This window comes from Scomber japonicus, chromosome 16, assembly GCF_027409825.1.
Source record: "Scomber japonicus isolate fScoJap1 chromosome 16, fScoJap1.pri, whole genome shotgun sequence".
NCBI lineage: Eukaryota > Metazoa > Chordata > Actinopteri > Scombriformes > Scombridae > Scomber > Scomber japonicus.
The window spans coordinates 20,354,754-20,378,176 of record NC_070593.1 but is presented as its reverse complement, the minus strand read 5'-3'; the positions used below and the strand labels follow the sequence as shown (position 1 = coordinate 20,378,176).

The window sequence follows — 23,423 nt, the reverse complement described above, 5'->3', positions numbered from 1 at the left end:
AGTGTGCGCGGTCATCAGGAAAAGCCATGTGTTAATGATGTCGATGTGGCCGGAAGCCCAAGTGTGCACGTGTGTGAGTTCATCAATGCATCTGATATTTAATGTCCTTTTTAAAGCAATTGAGTTGTTATAAACATTGGGAAAGCCTGATTGGCAAACTTTTAACATCCTGCTCATTATGTAATATGGGTTAAATGAAAAAGGGAATGGGCTGTAGTGTTGTTCTCATTTCATTAGTGTTTAATTGATAGTAAATCCAGGCCAAATATCCAGAAAGCATCGTTAATTGCTGTGTCTGCTATGGCTTTATTCTAATTGCCCATGTCAGAGGATGCTGTGCTGTATTTGACCCGAGGTCAGCCAGGAGGTGGATTAGAGAGGACGACTTGCCCCTCTTCTCCCCCTCTATTCTCGCTCTATTCGTCTGTCTTTTTGTTTGCCTGGCGACATGAGTCAGTCCCACTGCGCTGGGATCTGCACTGCACCACTGCTGCTGATGCTCAGCTCCCTGCCGTTTGTCTTTTACTGAATGGAAGAAAGGAAGATAGGTGTGTGTGTGTGTGAGGGAGGGAAGGAGGGAGGGAGGGAGAGAGGGAGGTTTCTGAATGTGTGTTCTTGTGTCACTGCAGCTGTGCACGTTTCAGACACAAGAAGAAAAAGCACCCTGCCTACATTAGGGAGAGCCAGCTAATGTGAAGGCAATAATAATGCAAGAAAAAAACACTGGGTGAGATATTGGTGCTGGTTCAGATTATTGCTGTCATGAAGAGCAGAATTTAATCACTGCACGGCCATCAGTTTATTCTCTGGGGTGGGGAGAAAGAAATCGAGTCACCGGGTAGAAAATCAGCCATGTATCAGCATATAGGTGCACACATGCGTGCACACGCCTTTCTGAAAGTCAATAGAGATGGATGGAAGGGAAGGACCAATTTCAAGCTTCTTGTCACACCTTGTAATCGGCCGCCTCACTAGACTGACTACCTTTTGATTAATTGGTCCGTTGCATTCCAATTTGAGCTTATTTCACTAGAGAGATCTGTGTGTTTGCGCATGTGTGCATTTGAGGTGAAGTGCTTACTAGGCAGAGTTGATAGTGATGTTTACCACTGGGATCCTGAGTGTTATTTCTGCTCCTGGGAGTCACTTAAAGATACATATGACTATAGTGTAAGCACCATACCACTAATAGAATGCAACCATTATGAGCTTAACCAATCGATTGCAGGAGTCAACTGAATTAGTCTTGTATAACTCCCATGAGGCAGCTGGCATTGAATTGATTTGACATGGTTTTCACTGAGTTAATGCAGTCGTGATGACGTGTATCAGCAAAATCTGAATTGCGGCGTCCATTTTTGTTCATGCCTCAACTATTCTGCACTAGTGAGGGAACTGACAGATTTGAGATAGAGGCTTGTTGGGGCTTTGTTGGGGAGGAGATCATGAGCACATTCACACATCTACAGCAGACAGATGGAGGGACATGGGAAGAAGTAATCTAGTCTGGTTTTAACACATGACATCAATCCACAGGAGGGAAGTCACACGTACTGTATGTATCTGTGCTCACGCAGATGTCTGGATGGCTTCTATCACTAAAAGTACACAATCAATCTGAATAGGTTAACTTCACTTTTAGGAAATTGTTATGTACATTTTTCAACATTTTCTGACATTTTCTGGAACAAAACATTTATTGAATGATGGAGAAAATAACCAGCAGATTTTGTTGCATGATAATACTATTATTTATTCCACTGTGTTGTAATTTTACTCTAGAGACAATAACTATGCTGTGTTTGACACAATGCGTAGTAGCCATTCATGTATTGTATTAAACCAAAGGTTAAACAGTGGACAGACATATTAAGCCTCTTTGTCCAGACCAGACATTTCAGTAAGAGCATTTAAATGGACTTATGAATAGAGCAATGAGTAGAGTCTGTCTGGTCCTGAGTACACTATTAGACTTTGCCTCATGTGAGAAGCTGACTTATATACATTTAGTGGATGTGCTCCTCCCATTTTTTTCTAGTCTAAATCTTGCTTTTGTTATGTATCTCAGTGGACTGGAGAGTCTGAGAGGTGTTTTAACACTTTTAAAAATTGTGTGACTAAGAAAAAGTTGAATTATTCAGTCTAAATTCTCCCCTCTTATCATGGGTCTAAGACTTCAAAAAGATACAGTAGATGCCTACGGATATTGGGCTGTATCATCATCTTCAAACACCATTCCGTCTTCCTTGGAGCTACAACCATTCCATCCCCAAACTTTAAAGAATCTCCTTTGCCCATCTTGTGTGTGTGTCTGTCTGTAGGATGGGGGTGGGTTGGGGGGATAATTTGGCGAGGTGTGTTATGACTAAACCCATCAGCCGCCATCTGGCCTTGAGCAGGCTAATAATCTGGGCTTACTGCTGTCAGTGCAGTTAATACTAGCCTGCTCATGTCCCTCCACTGCACTGTAAGCAAGCTGGGAAGACCCGGTTGGAGAAAACTTAAAACAGAGGGGCAACGGAGGGAACAACAGGGACCCGGATCCAATATGATCCAGATCTGGCTGGAATGACCACACAGGAGGGGCCCAGGATGGCCACTGCAGAAGCTGTACCAACTGTAACCCCGCCAGTGAACGATGACGACCCTCGGCCGTGCCTCTGCCTCACTACCGTAGTCGAGCTCTTTATGCAGGACCAGTCGCTGGCCCAGGCTCTATGCTCTTTGCTGGCCATGTGCTGGTTCTGGCCGTCCGACAGTAAAGCAGAGGAGATGGACTTGTTCCTGGGCTCTGCGCTGCTCAGCCTCGGACGACTCCTCAAAGACAAACTGGCCTGCCTGGCCCAGGACATGGCCGACTGCTTTTCCTGCCAGAGAGATGCCATAAGGGACAAACCGGTAACTATCATCTGAAGGTTTTAACTGAGGTGGATGATACTATGAGGCGTCACACTTGTGCTGCGAACTTTCACACAACTCTGTGTGTATTTGGTAAAAATATCTTCACAAAGTCTAGTTTTACAGTCTGAGAATTTATAGGCCTTTTATTAGCATTATATTAGCATTTTAAATTAGCTCATGAATTTCAGCAAGCCCTTTACAGTATTATTTGTGGAGTGCATTAATTATTTGGTACTGCACTGTACAGGGTGATCTTTAATTAGACCGTCCTCTTGTAAGGTTTATAGTGAAGGCAGATAGGAGCAGGTCAAAAGGTCATGGTGTTAACTTTTACCTTAACTGCTGTACATGACGTTATCTCAGAATAGCAGTATATTAGAATGAACTGTATTGGTTTGACCAGCAGTTACTGTCCTAATGGGCGTGTACTCACTCTGAAACGGTCACCTTGGGTGCTCAGTGGGTCTATTATCTGTTAATTACATGTCGTCGCTGGCAGTTGTATGGTGTGGATAGTTCAGGGTGCTTCCCTTGCTTCTGAATCATCCAGATCGAGTGTTTTCTAGGACAAGAAGGGGAATAGGAGATTCAGAGGTTTTCTCAATAGTTTGTCTATAGACTTGCAGTCCATCAAGTTATATTTCATGTTGGCAATGAGCATTTCCACTTAACCTTTCATTTACTTTTAGGCATTAAGAATAGTGTTTAGTGCTGGCATTGCTTTGGCTTTGTACTGGCAGTCATGCAGCAGAGTGGATCTGAAAAGCCTAGGGGTTTCAGTAGAATGGGTGCTTTAATCAGAAGCTGGCTTCATTATTAAAACACACTTTTCTTCCCAAAGTCCTCAGAGACTTGCCGGAATAATATTTGTTTAGGATGAATAATAAAAGGCGTAAATGGGCTGGAGTGGAGCGCGACGGGACCAGCCCTCTCTCTCATCTTCCTCTCTCCTCCCCTCCACTCTGTGTGATTTATGAGAGAGCGTCTTCTTTTATTGAGCTTTGAATAGGAGATGGCATTGTGGCACTATAGCCCACTAACATGGCAAATGAATCACTTGCCTGCCTACCAGCCACCGGACCACCTCTCTCTGTCCCTCTCTCTCATAGTGCCATGACAAGGCTGTTTCCTGTGAAGGATGGGTAAATCCAACCCCAGGGGCATGCCTGTTCATCCCCTTTTCTTTATCCTCTTTGTCCTCATATTTGTTTATTTCAGCTAAGATGGAACCTCTTTGCTGGTGAAGCATAAGGCTTCTCCTTTGATTTGAGCAGTGTTTCATCTGCAGAGCAGACTGAGCTCTGTACATAATGACTCCATCGGAGCGTTAAAGGAGATGGAGATAGTGTTTAGTGTTTATCTTGCAACCTTTCAGACTGACAGAACTGATCTGCTTTTTTTTGGCTTATATCTAACACTATTAATGTTGGAATATGGAACAAATGAGACTGAATAATATTTAATGGCATGCGTTATGAACTTAAGCAAGATCTGAAACAATCAATGCAAAACTTGTACCAACTTTATGTAATGACTGGCCAGATGTGGATGCGTAAATGTCAGTGGAGTTTCAGTTGCCTTTTTTTTACTAGTCACATAACTACTTTCGTCACTTTTTGTGTGGTCAACACATGCCTTTTTAAGGAGAGACTTGTCACACCAAAAAGACAAAAGAGTCTTTTTAAAAGACAGTTAGTGAGCGCAGTCTACATTACACATCTCTTTGTCTAGACATTTAATATCACCGTTATTTCAAAGGTGAAGTTGCTGCTAGTACCAGTGCTACAATTGCATCATTCATTTCAGTGATACAGTAAACCTCTTCAGCTAACTATAAACTGCAACATTGCTGGTTCCCAACCAGCTGGGAACGTTTGTTACGTGTCATTCCTGACATCATACACTTTGATACACAACACAACACTTCTTGTTGTCTTATGGGAATGTTAACGATTGTAATTTGTGCCATTAACTGTCTGCCCACATATGTAACGGACACTTAAAATCTGATTGTATTAAATTCAATTTGGATAACCGGGTCAGTTTACATGGGTAGAGTCTTTCTCTGTTTATTTATTTCATGCGTATACTGTGCAATTAGCAATACATGTCACGTTTTATTCTTGTGCAAGGCCATAGTTAACATTCCTGCCCTGTTACCCCCCACTGGATCAGAGCCTCCCATTTTTTGAGTCAGCCATTCCTCTGTGTGTGGAGGTAACAAGCCAGAACAGTCCACATTGTACTGCTGCTATTGAGAGACTGGACACTGATACAGCCCCCGGCCTCTCCATTCAGCTCTCTGGAAATTACACCGAGGTCACATGGAGCCGAAAGAGAGGGGAAGAACCAGAGGGAGAGCAAGGAGAGGTGGGGATATCTGGAGGCAAATGGACAGAGGGAAGTAAGATGGATGACGGTGTGTGGAGGTAGAGATGTAGGAGGACCGGTGCTGATGCAAAAAGACAGACACAGTAAGAGAGTTACATAGTTGCCAGGGGAAGAATTCCCCTCTATTTGCTCAAGCCAAGTGGCCAGACCGTCCACTCCTGATTGATATGCAAAACAAGCGGGCAGCAAGCACTTTTTCTCTGCCTACGCTCACAGAACAACTGGACGCAGGATCAATGGCTCGATCCCCATCAAAGCCTGCTCTGCCCCAGACATATAGGTATACCTCAGACTGAGGCCTTAGACCCAGGCCTAACAGAGAGATAGGCTGCAGACATTAATGAGAAACAAGGGGGAAGGAAGAGAAGGAGGAGGGTAAGAAAAGTTGAAGAGGTGATTGACTGACCATCAGATGAAAATCAGTGGTGGACACAGCAAGAAGACAAATCTCTGAGGTGGTCAAGCCAGGTCTTTGGTTCTCTGAAAACTATTTTCGGCTATCTCTGGAGCCGTCATGCCAGCATCCAGGGGAGGAAGGCTGCGAAGGAAGGGATGCTCGCTGGCCAGAAGGACCCAACGACAGGCCACAGCAGCATGGAGGCTGCTCTATAGACTGCTCTTCATGGTGAGCAGAGGACTGGGACAGAAAGTAAATATTTAGAGATTAACACTGTTTATCTTGTCAGTTTTGATGGCAGTTTTTGAAGGAGTCTCATCAGGAGAGATGATAGAAGGTCATTCGTGCTCCTCATAATGAATAGGGTTTATTAGGGCTTTCTGGATTTGATAGATGTGGTTTAGTTTCAGAGAACGCAGGTGTATGAGTTTAGCTTCATATGAGTTATGGAGATTTTGGTTAGTTTGGAATGAAAATGTGAGTGGATGTATTAAAATGAGTGTTTCTACTTGACATTAAGAGTCTAACCTTTTGGAATGTAATGGAGGGATCTAACTACTGGACATTATGTACATGTGTATGTCAGATGACTGAAAATGAAAAGGCACCATCAGGAAGAACCATAGACAAAATGACTCAAAAACATCTCACTTCATTATATTTGTTTTACCTCGCAAAGGTTGACAAAGAATGTTTTTCTAAACTGACTAAAGGGCATGAACAGCATGAAGTGGTAGAAACATGATCCAGAGCTGACAGCTGTCAGTGAAAAAACCTGCATAGGAATTCACAACAGCGCTGTCGGATCCACTCGTCTTTCCTGGCACTCCCAGGCTTTTCTCCCGCCTCTGCTGGCTGCTGTCCTCTGCTCTTAATTGGTTATTTGGGTGAGCTGTCAGACTGTGTTGCTGGGATTGTTGTGAAGCAATCACATTTTCTGACTCATGGCGGTGCGTGGGACCCCATCTCCCCCCACCTCTTTGTCTGTCTGCCCACCTCTTCTTGTCACGCACCAATGCAGGTATCTGCAATTTAGCCTTAATGATAATTGTAGTTAGGGAGCTGTATGAGAGGTGAAAGTGTGCCGTTCCCTGTGCATGCATTCCCAAGCTTCCAATCAACCATATTACTTGCTTTTTTTCGCAGCTCTATGGCTCCTCCATCATCTCATTTGTGGTGAACATGAGCCCATATCCTTCCGGCGTGTGAGAATGAACTCAGCTCTTAAGCAACAGTGTGCTACTGGGCGCACACACATGTTTCTAAAGACCCAAGCAGGCCTCCCTTTTCCTCTAGGCGCCTGTAGCTGAAATAAACAGCAGATATGGCTGTTATCTGTCTCCACAATGCTGCTCTCCCCTGTCTGGGGCAACCACTGGGCTATTTGATGTGTATGTCGCTCTGATATCCTTCAACCTCTGTGTTTCCTTCAGGCAATCTCCCCCTGTCTGCCCGTCTGGCACAATATAGAGTTTTCCTAGAGCTTGTATCAGTGAATGAAGTCTGACTGGCGCTATGTGTGGCAGCATCATTGTCTGAAGCAGATTTTTTAATCTCTAATGAAATGTGTCAGTGGCTGTGGTTACATGGATGATATCCTCTGGTTTTTTATGAATTCCTTCCATTTGAGAAGTGCTTATGCTTACAACATGAATTTTAATGTGCACACAAGAATACATGTTGGGGAAAAGGTTTCCCGTCAGCTTAGACATTGATTGTAGACAAATATATGTATTCCAACCAAAGAAAGTAGCACTTGATTACTAGATCAACCTTCAATCATTTTTTTATCACATTTTTAGGGACATTAATAGCGTGGCTCTAGGGTTAGCAATGTTGGTTAGAGGGTTGGTCCACCACTTCAGTCCTAAAAGACTGAAATATCTTAACAGATATTGGATAACTTTCTGTGAACTCTGTAATATCTTGTGCAGACATGGTCTAAATTCTAGACTCAGACATACTATGTTTGATCTTCCATACTCTAGAAGATGAAGCACATTGACTTTGATGATCCCACAACCTTAATCAAACCCTTATCCAGTGATATTTGACAAAAACATTCATGGTGCCAAGACAAAAAAAGGATTTTGGTGACCTGTGACTTTTCTGCCACCACCATTATGAGGTTGATGTCTCTCAACTACTTTTAGATGGATTGTTGTGACATTTACTCCAGACATCCATATTCCCCAGGGGCTTTACATTGTTGTATTTTTATTTATTTAATCTAGTGCCGTCATCAGGTCAATTTCTTCCTACCAAAAGACTGACATTTCCATCAACCTCAGATGAACTTTGTGTTTAGTGCTGATTGTTAAATATTAGCAATGGTAACATGCCCAACTAAAACAGTGAGAATGGTAAATAGCATTGTCATTGTTTGTATGTTAGCATGCTGATGATAGCATGTTAGCATGATGTTAGCACCCAGCCACTTTGTGTTTTTGTACAGGTAAGTCAATTTGTAGTACATATGTGTCTCGTGCTCTCCCATCACAGCACTGGCCCCTCAAGTAGCGCAAAGAGAGACATTAAGTCCCCTTATAATTATCGGTACACATTCAAACAGATCCAGAGTGATGTACTGCTGTGGGTGGTAGACCACTTGAAAGAGGCTTAGCCCAGACATACATAGAGAACATGGAGAGGCATTTTTCCCCTTCTGCCTCTCTTTCTTTTCTCTCTTTCAATCTGTAACTCTCAGACACACACATTGTAGCGTTGGAGGGCCGTCTCTGGAGTGACCATGCTATAATGAGCTAGCTGATGAGTCGCAGGCTTATTAATGGAAGCCCTGATTGTCTGTGGGCTCCATGGGAAAGGATGGGGAGTGGGGGGTTGTGGGTTGTGGGTTATGGGTGGTAGCTCACACTACTATCTGAGCTGAATGACTCAGACAGGCTTTCACACACACTTGAGGTGTGCATGCAAGCATATCGATGTCTGCAGTGTTGGAGCGAAGGGTGTATCGATCTATGTGTGTTGCTGTACAGTCTTTAGTGGTGAACTGCACTTGAATGCTTGCTCATGCGCTATTTTAAATACCAGTACACCCACGCACACACACACACACACACACACGGGAAGGCGGATAGTGCTGAGCAGCTGTTTTGTCTGGCATGGTGGCCGTCCCTCTGTGCTGTGTTGCTGTGCAGTGGACTGGAACCTGCTATAACTGGCACTTATCAGCTTCTGCTGATTCCAGTTACTGGCTGCAGATTATAATTCTACATTATACCATTCACTTGGAATATAGAAGGGCCTGGTCATCATGATGCTATTTTTGGCATAGAAATCACAGCATAATTGATGGTGTGCGCACTACAGTCTAGCAAAGCTTTGGAGCCATTGATGAAGTGTTTCTGATTGAATAGCTTGTCAGGTATGAAAATAGAATGGATTTTGTTGAAGTGCATATACATTTGATGTAGTACTTGTAAAGCACATACTATATTGGAAAACAGAGCCAGTCACTGTGTAATGCAGAGAGATTTTCCCCTCACTGCTTCTTTTTTATGTCCCAGGGAACAGAACAGAGACACTGATAATGATTAATTTTCTACCACAGTTACTAACAGAGTATGAAATCTTACCCGCCACAGGCAAGACTTCCCACTATAGCTTACGGCTGATGTTAATTTCCCCACCCCCGGCAATACAGTCCAATATGAAGTTATCTGTTTCTGTACACCTTTGTAAATGCTGTGACTGTGGTCATGGGTTTCCACCAAACAAAGAATTACAAAGCAGGATGGTAGGCCTCCACTCCTACTAATACAAACTACTACAAACTAATGCAAAGCCACTTGGGATCTCCTGGCATGCCAAATTCTCTGTAATTGATGTGTCACAAAGCTGCATAGCTGTCCATTATGGATTTAGAGGAATAATGTATTGTGCTATAATGCTATCTGCTGGGATATCCAGTTTAGTCTTTCAGATTCACCGTAAAGTCTTTGATGTAAAGCCAATTAGCATAGAGTGCATAACTAAATCTCCATAACGCTACTTAGTATACCCAGGAGAATCACTGGCCACGTACAGTGCAGAATTACATACATCATTATTTTATACAGCTATGGAGTCATTAGTGATGAATGGTTAAATGAGAGAAGTAAAATATTATTAAAATGTATTTCAGATGATTCTAGAGAACATGTTTGTGTGTAGATACATGCCTGTGCGTGCATACATGAGCGTGTGTGATCCTCATTTTATCCAGCTGACTGTCATAATCCCTGTGCTGACTAACCTAAATACCCTTCTCTGTCTGTGTCACCCCCTACAGAGCGTGGACACAGTGTGCACTCTGTACCAGTCCTTCCAGGAAGGGACCGGCTCAGGATCAGGAGGTCTGATGGAGGACAACAAAGAACCACAAGTGAGGCAGGTTGGGGAGTTAGGGCCCGGCTCCACGGGCGAGGCCACTCTGCTCAGACCCTGCCCCAAGCACATGAGTGGCACCGAGAGGTTATGCAAGGTCATCCAGGAGCTGGTAGACACAGAGAAGTCTTATGTGAAGGTGAGAAATCACCCTAGGAAGCGAATGAATATTTGATTTATCTAATACACTTACACTTACAATCTTTTTTTCTTCCTAAAACAAGAACCACTATAGTACCTTTTTGAAACTGTCATGGCAATTTTGCAATTCCACTCTGACAAAGAGGAACAAGACAAATCTCTTACTATAGTGTCACACTTTAATATAGCTAAGAGCATTACGTGTGCATACAGACAGAGAGCGAAAAGGCAAAGTGAAGCACACAGATATACTCACCCGTCATAAGTGCTATAAAGCATTCCATTGTTTTTTGAGGCAAGTAAAATACAAAGGCTAGCCCATTATTTGTTACTGATCAGTATTTTAATCCTGAGGAGCTTATTCTTCTGTGTCTATCTGCTGAGAGGCCTTTGATATATTTCAGCACCTGGGCTGAAACCTTAATCATCAGCACTTTAGCCTTTGCTTTTCTAAAGTTATTCTCTGCTCACACTCTTTAAGACCAAGACATATTTTAGGCTGAAGCTCCCTCAGTTAAAGAATCACACCCTCGAGATTCAGAATAATCAAAAACAATGGAAATCAAGCTGTATAAAACAAACACGGCTAATAAAGATATTCAAACTTCAATATCTGTGTTATATGTGGAATTGCCCTCACCAACACCAAATCCCAAAGACTATGACAGGCAGCTTAAACTTTCTGGTTTCATCATCTTCATCTTTCATATTTTTGTATAACATTAAATATTCATTGAGAATTCAGATCAGTATTGTTTGACACTGCAGGCAACAAACATGCAACCCCAAAACTGCCTTTATGTGTTGATTAAAGTATTTCTAAGCTTTGATGTAGGTGGATGTATGTGACAACCGTTTTGCAAAAAATCTTGTGTTCACGTAGAAACCCATTGCTCATAGAAAGGAGCTGATTGACAAAATAGAATTTGGGGGTCTTTTAATGTCACACTCTGCACTGGAGAGATACGAAACATGAAAAAGTGAGTGTTAAAAAGATGCCATTTCTTGTGTTGCATCTAGAGACAAAGCTCCTCCTTCTCTCCCTCCTCCTGTCTAGTCTTATTTATCTTCCTCCTGCCCCACTCATTTTGCTGCCCTCGCGTTTTCCAATATGACCTTTTCCTCCCTGACACACATTTAACAGCCATATGCATGATCTTCTAGTCTCTGCAACATTTGTCATGGCTGGCATTTTTTTTGCTTTCTTCATTAACTTAATTTTTCATTAAGTTCCTTCGCCTATGTGCTACCCGTCTTCTTCAACCTGCCGCTGATTTATAATTGAGGGAGGAGATTGTCTCCTCAGTGTGACTTGAAGCAGGCCAGTTACCCCATTCTGTGCACTATGAGGATCAGGAGGAGGGGAGGAGGAGGAGGAGGAAGAAGAAGCTCATAAATCAACCTAATGAGAATTTCCCCACTGATACCAAGACAAGCTACAGCCACATTAAAGTAGTTGGGATTGGGGGGATAGAGATTGGGAGATAGAGGGGTAAGAGATAGGGAGATAGAGGGGGAAGACATGGAGAAATGAGGTGAGGGACTGTGGGAGTGAGACTTGGAGGTTATGAAAAGGAGAAATAAAAAGTGATGTGATGATGTAATGGCTTTTTAAAGGACAGACAGATTAAGGGATAATGTTTACTCTTGCTGTTTGTTTCCTCGTCACTGATCTTCTTTTGGCTTTTCTTCGCCTGTGCAGGACCTGGCGTGTCTGTTCGAGATCTACCTGAAACCTCTGCAGAAAGAAACCTTCCTCACACTGGACGAGGTAGGTGACGAGCATATGTGTGTGTGTATGTGTGTACAAAGAATGGTGAGATAGGTGGTGTGTCCTGGGAGGTGTTGAGACTTTATAGGACACAGAATTCATTGAGTGTTGATTATCCTGAGGTGATGTCGATGAACCCTACTGGGCCATATCTTCCTCATTACCACTGTGACTGCCTGGAGGACAAATTAGCATTGCTCTACGCTGACCTTCTACTGTAGCATCCCCAGAGGGACGCGCCAATAATGGCTAGCTTAAGAGTAAACCCACACATAAAGCATTCAACCCAGACTCACACACCATAGTATAGTTGTCTACTGATTTCCATATGAAAACACCTTTAGATTAAACTTGTCACTGTGTGTTCTTGTGACAACATACAGTGTAGCCGTAGCATGCTAATCGCCCCAGTGTTGCAGTTTCCAGCGTTGTGTGCAGTGCTATTTGAAGGCGTGACCTCAAACACAGGACGTCTCTCCCAAGACGTACTAGTCGATAGGCCACTGAGCACTGGGGCAAATTAAAAGGCCATTATGGGACAGCGGGACGTGTCCAGACACAAAATGGACAAGGGCATGTTAGCCACCGAACGGCTTTTAATGAAGGGCTGCATTCCTAGCAGAGCCGTGGCTTGTTCCTAAGTGCCTTTGTCAGACATGGAGCCATCAGAGTGGAAGTTTTATAACACTCCAGGGTGCCTGTCTGACTGTTATGAATTACAAGCTCTCCTGGCATTTTTTCCCCCCGCCTCATATTCTTTCTCTCTCTCTCTCCCTACTCCTGATACTCGTTTCTCTTACACATCCTGATCCATCACTTTCCCACAATTCCGAACCACCTTCCCATCTTCACCTCTTTCTATCAACTATTTTAACTCTCTTCCCCCCAACCCCTCCTGGTTGTCTATCTCAGATGGAGAGTCTGTTTGGCAGCCTGCCAGAGATGTTGGACTTCCAGAGGGTCTTTCTACAGACACTGGAAGAGAGGATCGCCTCCTCGCCTGACTTCAGCACCCTTGAGACCCCCTCACAGTTCAAGGTGAGATACACATACACACACACTCTGACATATCACGTTATTGATTAAATGCCCAAAGATTCAGTGTAGGTTCCATGATGAGCACAGTTCTACAGTTATTATTCTCTATATGGCTGACTTTAGCCACCTATCCAAAGAAATGTATGATATTTGTGATCTTGAGGTTTATAAATAATTGAGATGTTGTGGCAGGCTGATTTATAGGCTTGACATGACAAGGTGTGGGGTCTATTGATTGAGGCAGCGGTTCACGGGTTGGATTGTGAGCTGCTGAAAGCTAGTGTACTCAAGAGGTCAGGCGAGAAGGAAAGGACAGAGGGGGCGTCTGAATAGTCTCCCAAGAGAAGGATGACAGAGTGGTCCGGTCATGACTTTACATGTTCACACTCTTTCATCCTCTCTCTCTGTGGCATCACTCTCTCTCTTTCCATCTGTGTGCAACACTCAGACTCTCTGTGTTTTTTTTTTCCTCTCGCATCGTCTCTGTTGACAGAAGCTGCTGTTTTCTCTTGGGGGTTCGTTCCTCTACTACGCTGACCACTTCAAGCTCTACAGCGGCTTCTGTGCCAACCACATCAAGGTTCAGAAGGTCCTGGAGAGAGGTACGACATACACCAAAAACACATGAAAAGTACATGCTGGTATAAATACACACGCACTGCACGGGAGAGAATTGCAGGCTCAGAATTGGCATACAGTAAATCAATGTGTGCACACAATCGAAAAAATGTACCTCGCCTTTTGCTATATTCAGCTTCCTTGCACCTGAGTTGCATCAGAGACACCTCACAGCACTCACTGTAGATGGTTTGGTCCTTCTCTTTTGGGAAGTAAATCAATTATGGATGAGAGTAAATGTCCAAGAGTGGGACAGTGGATGAAAGTGAGATGAATGGTTCCTCTCTATTTTACTTCAAGCCTTCAACTGCTCCTCCAACATCAAGCACAGACAAACACACAACATATTAGCATAACGATAAGAAAGATTCTCCATTTATTTTATGATCTACTGCTTCTAGACATTCAAAGCTACTATCGGTTTCACAAATAGATGCAGTTAAAATAAATGCATGTATTTATTCATGCAGACTTTGGATAACCTTGTACTTTAACAGCAGATATGCGACCGTGACAAGCTGAGAGCCCTAATAATTCCTCGTGTCTCCCTCAGAATGTGATAGAGTAGAAATTTTAAAGTTGATTTATGCCCCGCTAAGACGTTGGCCTTTCTGGCACTATTTGGGAATGCTGCCCGGTAAAGAGAGGAATGTAAGAAGACCGGCTTCTTTGCCAACAAATGTGTGTGTGTGTGTGTGTGTGTGTGTGTGTGTGTGTGTGTGTGTGTGTGTGTGTAGGTAGGTGGGTGGGTGGGGAGGACCCTGTGCTGTGCTGCGTAAATCTGCCCCATTACCAGAATTGCATGGGCTATTCCTCGAAGTAAGCAACAGGATGGATCTTAAATAGGATTACACTTCCATAGAAAAGTCTCAGATGGGTCAGACTTACCTAGAAGAGTATCAAGTACAGTAAATATGGTAATGAAAGCAGTACTGGTGCACAAAAGAGTTTCCTGTGCTGTTAAATATATTTTAAATATCATGAAAATTATGTTAATGATAGATTTTGTCACCATCAGTCTATAAAAAGATATATTATTACTTTCACAGATGCACCATTAAAAACACTAAAAAGGCACAATCTGTGGTCTATATATAGAAACATGTCCAATCTACCTCAATTATATTTAAAAAAAGAAAAAAGCAATTTGTGTACAGAGTGTGAGCATGCCTCACATTTATATGGTCAAAAATAACTGACTGTGCTTTTCAAAAAGCACCTGTTATACTGGCATAATGGTAAGTGCTTTAGTCAGTGGGCGCTGCCAGCTTGGTGCAAAATGGCTCAGAATGTCTCAGTGAATGGAGAAGATGCCAGATTGGTTCATACAGCCTATCCCAAACCCAAAAAAGCTTTAAACAGTGGTTTGTACACTGTCATAGTTGCTGCACATGAACCAATATTAGAACAAACATGTTGCACAATAATTGCACGGTTCGGGTAAGAACGGCCAAGTAAAACAAGGCGATAGTTGCACAGTTGGCTCAGCATAATACAGAACAGTCAGCGCAGCCTGGCCACAACCAGCTGATTCAAGGACACACTGAAGAAATCTGTGGGCGTTTTTCAACCCTGTAAGTAATTATATGCCCATCTCTGCCGTCTTCATCACTCCCCTCCCTTTTCCATCATGCCAAGGGCCTTGGGTTGCCTTAGTTTCTCTGTTTATTTGTCGACTCGTTAATTGCCTGCCAATTACTCTGGGAGGTGTCGATGCGGCTGCCTGTCTGCAGCTGGGAGTGTTATAATTAATACTCTAATGGCCCCCCTCTGTAAGCATCGTGGAAGCATACTGCTCAGGGAAAATGTCATCACCTTTAGAGAAGATTCATTCTTTGTTGTACCTGCTATTTCACACTTTGCAGCTGGCTTCAGCATAAACTGAGCAGTGTCTTGATCTTTTTTACCACATTAAAAAAAAACAAGACAGCACTGTTAGAGCATTTAATTAAAACAGCACAGATCTGCTAGACTCTTTTTGCATTTGTGAAAACGCCTCGTCTTCAGTTGTGACGCTCGGAGATGACGTGCTGAGTCTAATACATGCATCAACAGATGTTTACACTGGAATACTGCAGTGGTCATGGTAGGTTGAGGAGAAGCCCACACTACCCCCTGCTGGAGACATGTTATTGCACCATCATTCTTCACTGGGCGTTGATTGAGAGCTACCATTTATCTCTGTCAGATCCAGGTTTGGTTTTACAGTACAGCCACACACTGTTCTCACTAGGCAGACTTAACAACAGGAGAATAAGATTACATCAGAAAAAACACAGACACAAAAAAAAAAAAACACAGCAAACCGCTGAATGATCCATTTTAATTCAGCATGTGTGTTTTTTTTTTCCAGCTAAGACGGATCAGGCCTTCAAGGAATTCCTGGATGCAAGGAACCCCACCAAGCAGCACTCATCCACCCTGGAGTCCTATCTGATTAAACCGGTACAGAGGGTGCTCAAGTACCCCCTGCTGCTTAGGGAGCTGGTCTCCCTCACTGATGCTGACAGCGAAGAGCACTACCACCTCACTGGTAGGGACACACACACACACGGGATAAAAATATAACCTATGTTCACACTTGTCATTTCAGTATCATGTTGTCATGAAATCATGCATGGGTACATTAAGTGACAGTTCTCGGAACATAAGAGATCTTTTTTTTTTTTTTTTAACACAGGATGAGCAAGTAAAATCTGCTACTGTAATAATGAGTACCCATACATACAGCCAAGAATTGATCCCTGTTTAACACGATCTGCTCTTGTCCCTGCAGAGGCTCTGAAAGCCATGGAGAAGGTGGCCAGCCACATCAATGAGATGCAGAAGATTTACGAGGATTACGGCTCCGTCTTTGATCAACTAGTTGCTGAGCAGACCGGCCACAATAAAGAGGTAGATGCACATTTCAGATCAAATGATTTAAGTGTGGTAAATTAGAGATGCAAGGAAGGCTTGTCATTATCGACTACTCTTTCGGTCTATAATGAAATGCCAGAAGTATCAGAACATAGTGAAAAATGCCAACCACAATTATCCTGAAGCTCAAAGTGATGTTATCAAATGGCTTTTTTGTCCAAAACACCAAGATCACAAAATAAAAGAAAGCAGCAAATGATAAAACTCTCTGTTGATCAACTAAATCATTTCAACTCTATAGTTAATTTAAAGCTGCTGTACCTTAATATTGTACTGTACTCCATTACATTATACATGGCCTTCTCATACAGATTACACTTAAAAACATACTAAATACTTATCACAATCAGTTTGAACCATTTCAACCCAGCTAGCTATCAGGACATCAGAGTGGAGCTGTTTAGCTTCTTATGCTGTTTATGCCATCCTCTGTGCATTGCCTCCGGGGATTGAATACATTTACAAATTGATGGAATATTTAGTTGGTAAGCACTGCAGTATAAATATTCAAAGTGAATGTTAAATAATGTTGTCTAGGGCACTGTAACATTGCAGTGTGTTTAAATAGCTCACAGATGAAAACTAGATAAAGACATGGTCGAAAATCCAGTCTGTTGTGTCTGTGGAACTTCATTCACAGACGAGGGATGCTTAGTATGTATCTCACACAGCAGTATGCCACAGCAACAACACTGCTTTGTTATTCCTCTCCCTCTCCCTCTCTACCTTCACTCTTTTAAAACCGTCTCCTCTCTCTTTTGTCTCTCACCCAGGTCACAGAGATCTCTATGGGAGAGTTTCTGCTGCACTCTTCGGTGGTCTGGCTCAACCCCCATCCTTCGCTGGGCCGCATGAGAAAAGACCCCGAAATGACTGTGTTCGGTGAGTCTGCACACTGCTCTGCTACCATTACACCCTCAACTTTGCCATGTTTTTGGCAACAGATGTCTTTGCTGCTACTTCCTTAAAACATCCACTTACTGTTTTGTTGCAGAGGCTTTGGCCAGGAATGTAAAAGACTATATCAATTATATTGGATCCTTAATTATTTTATTAATCTTTGCAGTTAAGTTTAATCAGTATCAACCAAGTGTATTGGGTATGCTTTCAAGCCATGCAGAATTGTCTGAAACAGTCCTTATTTAACTTCAATATCCGTTGCTGTAGTGCTGATATGTGCTTTAAAGCTTTAAGCTGGCATCTCAAATGCTTCTGTGGGTTGCTTTCCTTCAGATAGTTCTCCCCAAGAGGCGTTCACAGTCAAAATTAAGATGCTGATGTGCTCGCTTTCTCTCTATGTCTCCAGTGTTCAAGAAGGCGGTGATCCTGGTCTACAGGGAAAACAACAAGCTGACGAAGAAGAAGATGGTATGTATTATGTTTGTCATGTCATTTAACTTCATGTGGCACAAACAGTGCTGAAACATAGCATTTCTCTCTTTTCCTCATGTGGCATTTTTCTATGTGACCAGGCAAACCATCGTTCGGCACATTCTCACGGCGATTCAGATCCATTCAAGTTCCGTTGGCTCATCCCGCTCTCTGCGCTGCAGGTCAGACTGGGTAATACTGCAGGTAAGAGGCCGACGCACTGCCACATTATCCCCACTAAATCACTCACAAAGTACATCCAATAAATCTTTTTTTGCTCTTTCCCCCCGCCGTCATATTTCCTCCACACATAACACTCACCTCTTCTGGCATTTCTATTCAGCTCCCTCCCTGCTTCCTTATCTCCTTCTGAAACCATAAACCATATTTGTACTGTGTGATTAAAAGCCTCTCCTTTTTATTTCACTACTCCCCCAGGAACAGGCACGGAAAGCAGCTGCATCTGGGAGTTGATTCACTCCAGGTCTGAAGTGGAGGGGAGACCAGAGACAGTCTTCCAGCTGTGCAGCAGGTTAGAGATTAAACTTGGGAGTGGTGGAATCAGCAATGATTAATATGAAGACAGATGCAAAGTCATTTTTTACTCATTACATAAAGACATTTGAGGGTTATCAATTATTGTAGCCTAAGTAATTACTGAGACCTGGGTAATATGGCAAACTTGCTAAAATAGTGTTCGATTTTGTCTCCTTTTCATATCACATAACCCAAAAGAGACAAGTTTAAACCTATCAACTTTATATTTATTTTCATGGACCCTGTTTGCTGCTGTTTGTTTTCCAACATTTAATAGTGTAAATTGTCTGTGTTGTGGGTTAGCTCGTGTTTAAAATAGCACGTCTCTTAATGCATTATGCAATTGGGATCGCATTTAATGAATTAAATCACCTATCTCACTGGGGACACGCTGGAACTCTCTCAGCAATCTTCTTCATCTATATTTAGCATCTGAAATCAAGTTTAACATCCACTCTGCTCACGTTACTATTGTGCCTCTGCTGTGTCCTCCTCAGTGTGCCAGAGAGCAAAGTCAACATCATCAAGGTGATCCGCTCCATTCTCAGGGAGAATGCGAGGAGGAACATGAGGTGCGAGGGCACTGTGGAGAGGGGCTGTAAGGAGCGAATGACCCCCCTGCGCCACACTCTGCCTGCCTCTGCCAAGCTAGGTAAGCGTGGAGAAGGATTCTTATGATAGACATTTTTGTGTGTTTTATGGAGGACAGACATGTAGAAAAACATATCCATACAGGGCATAGGAGTGTCCTGCTGACTGGTAATTAACCTTTAAGGTCATTTGGCTTTAAAAAATCATCAACTGTACAATACTATGTATGCATGTACTTCACAGACGATCATATCTTACTTTTAAGGTCATAAAATGCTAGAGGGGCAGATGGTGCAAGTGTTTTTCAAAGATAAGAGTGACATTTCTGACTTCCATCTCTACCTTCATACCAGGTTCTTCTAGGGCTTCCTGGTTATGTAAGCAGCCATTTGAAGATCTCCCCACCCAAGCTGGGAATCCCAAGCCTGGACCAGACTCGGATGAAGGAAGCCTGAGCAGTGGAACCTACAGTTTGTCTGGGGCTCCTCCAACCTGCACCTCCTCTGACTCACATATCCTCCACGTCCAGCAAAATTGGTCTCAGACACCTGGGTGTAATTCACAACCTCCCTCCACCTCTGTGAAGGAGTCAGATATTTTAAGTGATGACGATGATGGCTTTAGCGAAACGGGGAGAGTGAGGAGGGACAGTGGAGGCAGCAGCTCCCCAACTAGCGCCATTGAGGCTCAGTTCCTCCAACTTAAACTCTCAGAGGACGCCGTGTTAAAATGCACACCGGCCCCCTGCGTCCAACCGGAGGGAGGGGGTGACACTCCAGAGATCGAGCCCAAACTGATGCGAGGCCACTTCACTGCTGTAAAGAGAAAAAGCAACAGTTGCAGGAGGAGCCAGGGTGCACTGTTGAGCATGAAGGAGCACAGCAGGTCACTTGACAGCCAGACTGATGCAGCATCGTCTTCCGGGGCGGTGGACCTCAACACGCTGCTGGACAGGGAGTTCAGTGTCCAAAGTCTTACTTCAGTAGTCAACGAAGACTGTTTCTATGATCCAGCTGAGAGCTGTGCCACTGACTCTGAAAAAGCCCAGAGCTTAGAAGAAGGACCCCCCTCCTCTTAAGGGCGTAAACAGAGCAGAACAAAGACTATACTATCTGTGGACCACAAGTTTGTGGTCAAAAAGGTCTAAGGTGCTGACTAAAGCGCCTGTGGCTCACTGCAGACTCTAACAAGGTGGCTATGAAGCTGTGTCTCAACTCGGAAGTCCATTTAGTAAGCCGCACACCTGCCTGGTTAGGGTCAGGTGTACATGATCTGTTCTGATGGAAGCCTATTGGCTGACAGACACGGATTTTCCCCCCTGGAGAAACGAAGCGAGATGATTTCTGTCCCAGTGATAATGACTGCAATGAATCTGCTAAGCACTGATGCGCACCCTCGGTCTCCTCTGCTCTAAGCCTTGCCTCCTCCCTGCAAACCGTTTCAGTGACGTATTCCATCCAAGTTTTCCCTGCAGCTCATGCTGATTTGCAGTTTTTATTTGGTTTTTGACCTTTTCTGTGAAGAAATGGGGAGAATGTTCTTTGTCTGTATGGTCAGTCTGTCGGTCCCATAAGTTAATGAGATGTCCACTGTGCATGCAGCCACAGGACACTAAGGTAAAATACCAAAAGGTCTCTTGGACGGACACACTGGTGCTTTAGGACAGTTTGCTGGGGAGCAGGCTTTCATTTTTTTCCAGGCTTGGTAAGGTATGCATTCGTATTTGGTTTCACAGAGCCAAATACTATAGGTCACTCACCGCTATTATCCATTTTCATAGAAAAGGGAGTGAATGAAAGCTTTCGCAGACTAATAAGATTCACCCAAAGACCTGCTGCAGTAAAGTCATACTTCCTGTGAAGAGATGACATTGGCTTAAATTGAACAGGAAGGACACTGACTTGCGCAACAAAGCCTTTTTGCTGTATTTTGTGCACTAAAGTACACTGTTTGCCTATATATTTGAAGTATTTTTATCTGTACAGGTTCTAATGTTATTAATGCTGTTTTTATTTATTAATAGGTTTGATTATGTATATCTAATCAAAGTAACTTTTTGGGTGAGGGCTTGAACGGTAAGATTTGGTCCACTAGTAAATAAAAAATAAATAAAAAAGCAATACAACTTGACTTTTCTTCACTTCATTTTAAATGTAGCCTACTGGATTTTGGTTGTGTTTTTTTGCTGAAGATTGTAATTTCCAGTGTACACATTGGAATGTACAAGTGTTTTTGAGATATGGCTGCTTAACTGAATGATTCTAAACTGCAATAATTTTAAAATCCCAATGTTTCTTTTTATGTTTATGTGTCCTGTATATATAATCTTTTCTATCTTTTAAACATTTATGTATTCTCTTATACATACTTGACACTGTACAGGCAAGAAACAAGGCAGGAATTTGCAATAGATTCTGCTGATATTTTTGTAAGACATTGTTTGCTACAGCATAAAGTACATGTTGAGGTACTATACAAAAAAAAAAAAAAAAAAAGGCAAACCACTACTACAGTACATTCTTTACCTTCTCAGCTCAAATTTCCCATGCCTTTAATGCTAGCATACCAATGAATGTGAATGCCCCATTTTTATGGAACTGTTTTATAAATAAAAGTTTTATCTGTGAGTGACACCTGGAGAGCAATTCTTTCAGCTTGCCCTTCAAAGTCTGTTGGTTCAGTTTTGAGTATCCTTTAGATCTGTTGACAGGTAAAGCAGTTCTGAGAAGTAAGTGTCTTATCTCAGCATTGGTCCCAAGGCTGGACTCGCACCCACTCCCTGATTAGCTGTCATAAGAAATGCAGAATTCTATATCCTGGTATTGGCAACAAAAGCTATATTCTCCATAGAACACATGATTATCTGACAGAAGTGGGGCACAGTTACATGACGAAAGATGCAGAAGAAGCTTTACTGGGTTGCTTTGGTTTTATAAAACAGACAAGTAAAATTATAGCATATGAAATGCTCCGACGGCTGAACATGTTTCAGTGGGGCGTCTGCACGAGGACAACGCATTTGTTTTTCTATTCTTTATTCTCTTTAATATTAAAGGCCAGCAGACTCACAATGCTCTAATTGCCATAAAATTAAGCATTTTGTCAGTGCTTTCTCTTTGTTTAATGGGTGAGTTCACCCAAATCACAAAAACATTTAGCAATTTAAGCAATAGCAGTAATTAGGACTGAATTACGTTTGTGGAGCTACAGGGCCCTGAATAATTAGATTTTAAAAATCGTTCAGAAATGGACATTGGAAGATTTTTGTGTTCTAGGTCAACTGGACTTGATCTGCTTCATTTGGCTGAACAGGGTAACATGTATGACCAGGACTTTGATTCTTATTTTGCACCTATCTCACACTGAGCCACACGGGATTATGTCAGGATGTGGTACTGGATGTGGAGGACAACCAGCCAACCAAGCATGATTATGATGAAGCATCCAAATATGTGTGGACAGGTAATGTTGGCAGAGTGACAGGGGAAGCAGCTTGTGCTCTTTTGGTACATCAGAATCATTGCATTTCACAAACTGTGACAAATCACAGAGAGTGAATCTGGCTGAGAGGATGCAACTCTATTTGGTTCAGATCTGGTGAGATTATCAGGTATCCATGCAGACAGCTGTGACAGGCTGAACGTGAGTTTTTCTCACTTGGTTCAACTTTCGTTTTGGCAAAAACCGTTCCATGTCAGTAAATGACTGAAATCACTCCTCACCTACCACAATCTCCCCTCTCTAGTCTGCACACCTTAGCATCACAGTTGTCTGACTACACAATGCAGGCTTCCACAAAATCTGTTATGCAACAGTATGCTAACAGTGGTGGAAAATTAACTTGTACTTAATTTAGATATTTTTATTCACTACATTTCAGAGGGTATTATACTTGTTGCTAAACTAAATTTACTTGACAGCCAGAGTTACTTTACTTTGCATATTAATATTACACTAAACTACACAACTGTTTCATACAAAATGATAAACATGATGCACTATCAAGTAGTTAAAATGAGCGATGATATTTAAAATCGCAAAAAGCAATATGTTTAATTATTTTTCTTACCAATACTCACATTTTGTTAAATAATGTTACTTTATACTTTTACTTGATAAAACGCAAGACTTTTAACATGGTGTTTAAGATATCTCTTAAGTTAAATACATTGATTATTGTCAAAACTCTTAAACTTCACAGTTTAGACCAAAAACATTGAATTTGTATGATTCTAATTCAATATGAATTATTGTGGGGGCTTTAGAGCAGCATTTTAGACAACTGTAAAACATGTCTATAACAGTCAAATTAGCATCAAATATGAGGAAAACATTTCTAAAATCTTGTGGCCCTGGTCACGT

General features: G+C 42.5%; 1 protein-coding gene across 1 annotated transcript in view; it reads left to right on the top strand.

Moving 5' to 3' along the window:
• Positions 1 to 21,694, top strand: part of tiam2a (TIAM Rac1 associated GEF 2a) — a 47,405-nt gene extending 25,711 nt beyond the window's left edge. The window contains exons 15-27 of the mRNA XM_053335184.1: positions 2,581 to 2,898; positions 9,981 to 10,214; positions 11,919 to 11,987; positions 12,900 to 13,025; positions 13,519 to 13,627; positions 15,997 to 16,176; positions 16,420 to 16,538; positions 17,336 to 17,444; positions 17,869 to 17,930; positions 18,035 to 18,137; positions 18,372 to 18,465; positions 18,968 to 19,122; positions 19,415 to 21,694. Of these exons, the coding sequence (XP_053191159.1) occupies positions 2,581 to 2,898; positions 9,981 to 10,214; positions 11,919 to 11,987; positions 12,900 to 13,025; positions 13,519 to 13,627; positions 15,997 to 16,176; positions 16,420 to 16,538; positions 17,336 to 17,444; positions 17,869 to 17,930; positions 18,035 to 18,137; positions 18,372 to 18,465; positions 18,968 to 19,122; positions 19,415 to 20,139 (2,403 nt within the window). The 3' untranslated portion in view covers positions 20,140 to 21,694. The remainder of the gene's footprint in view (positions 1 to 2,580; positions 2,899 to 9,980; positions 10,215 to 11,918; positions 11,988 to 12,899; positions 13,026 to 13,518; positions 13,628 to 15,996; positions 16,177 to 16,419; positions 16,539 to 17,335; positions 17,445 to 17,868; positions 17,931 to 18,034; positions 18,138 to 18,371; positions 18,466 to 18,967; positions 19,123 to 19,414) is intronic.
• Positions 21,695 to 23,423: the final 1,729 nt, after the last annotated feature.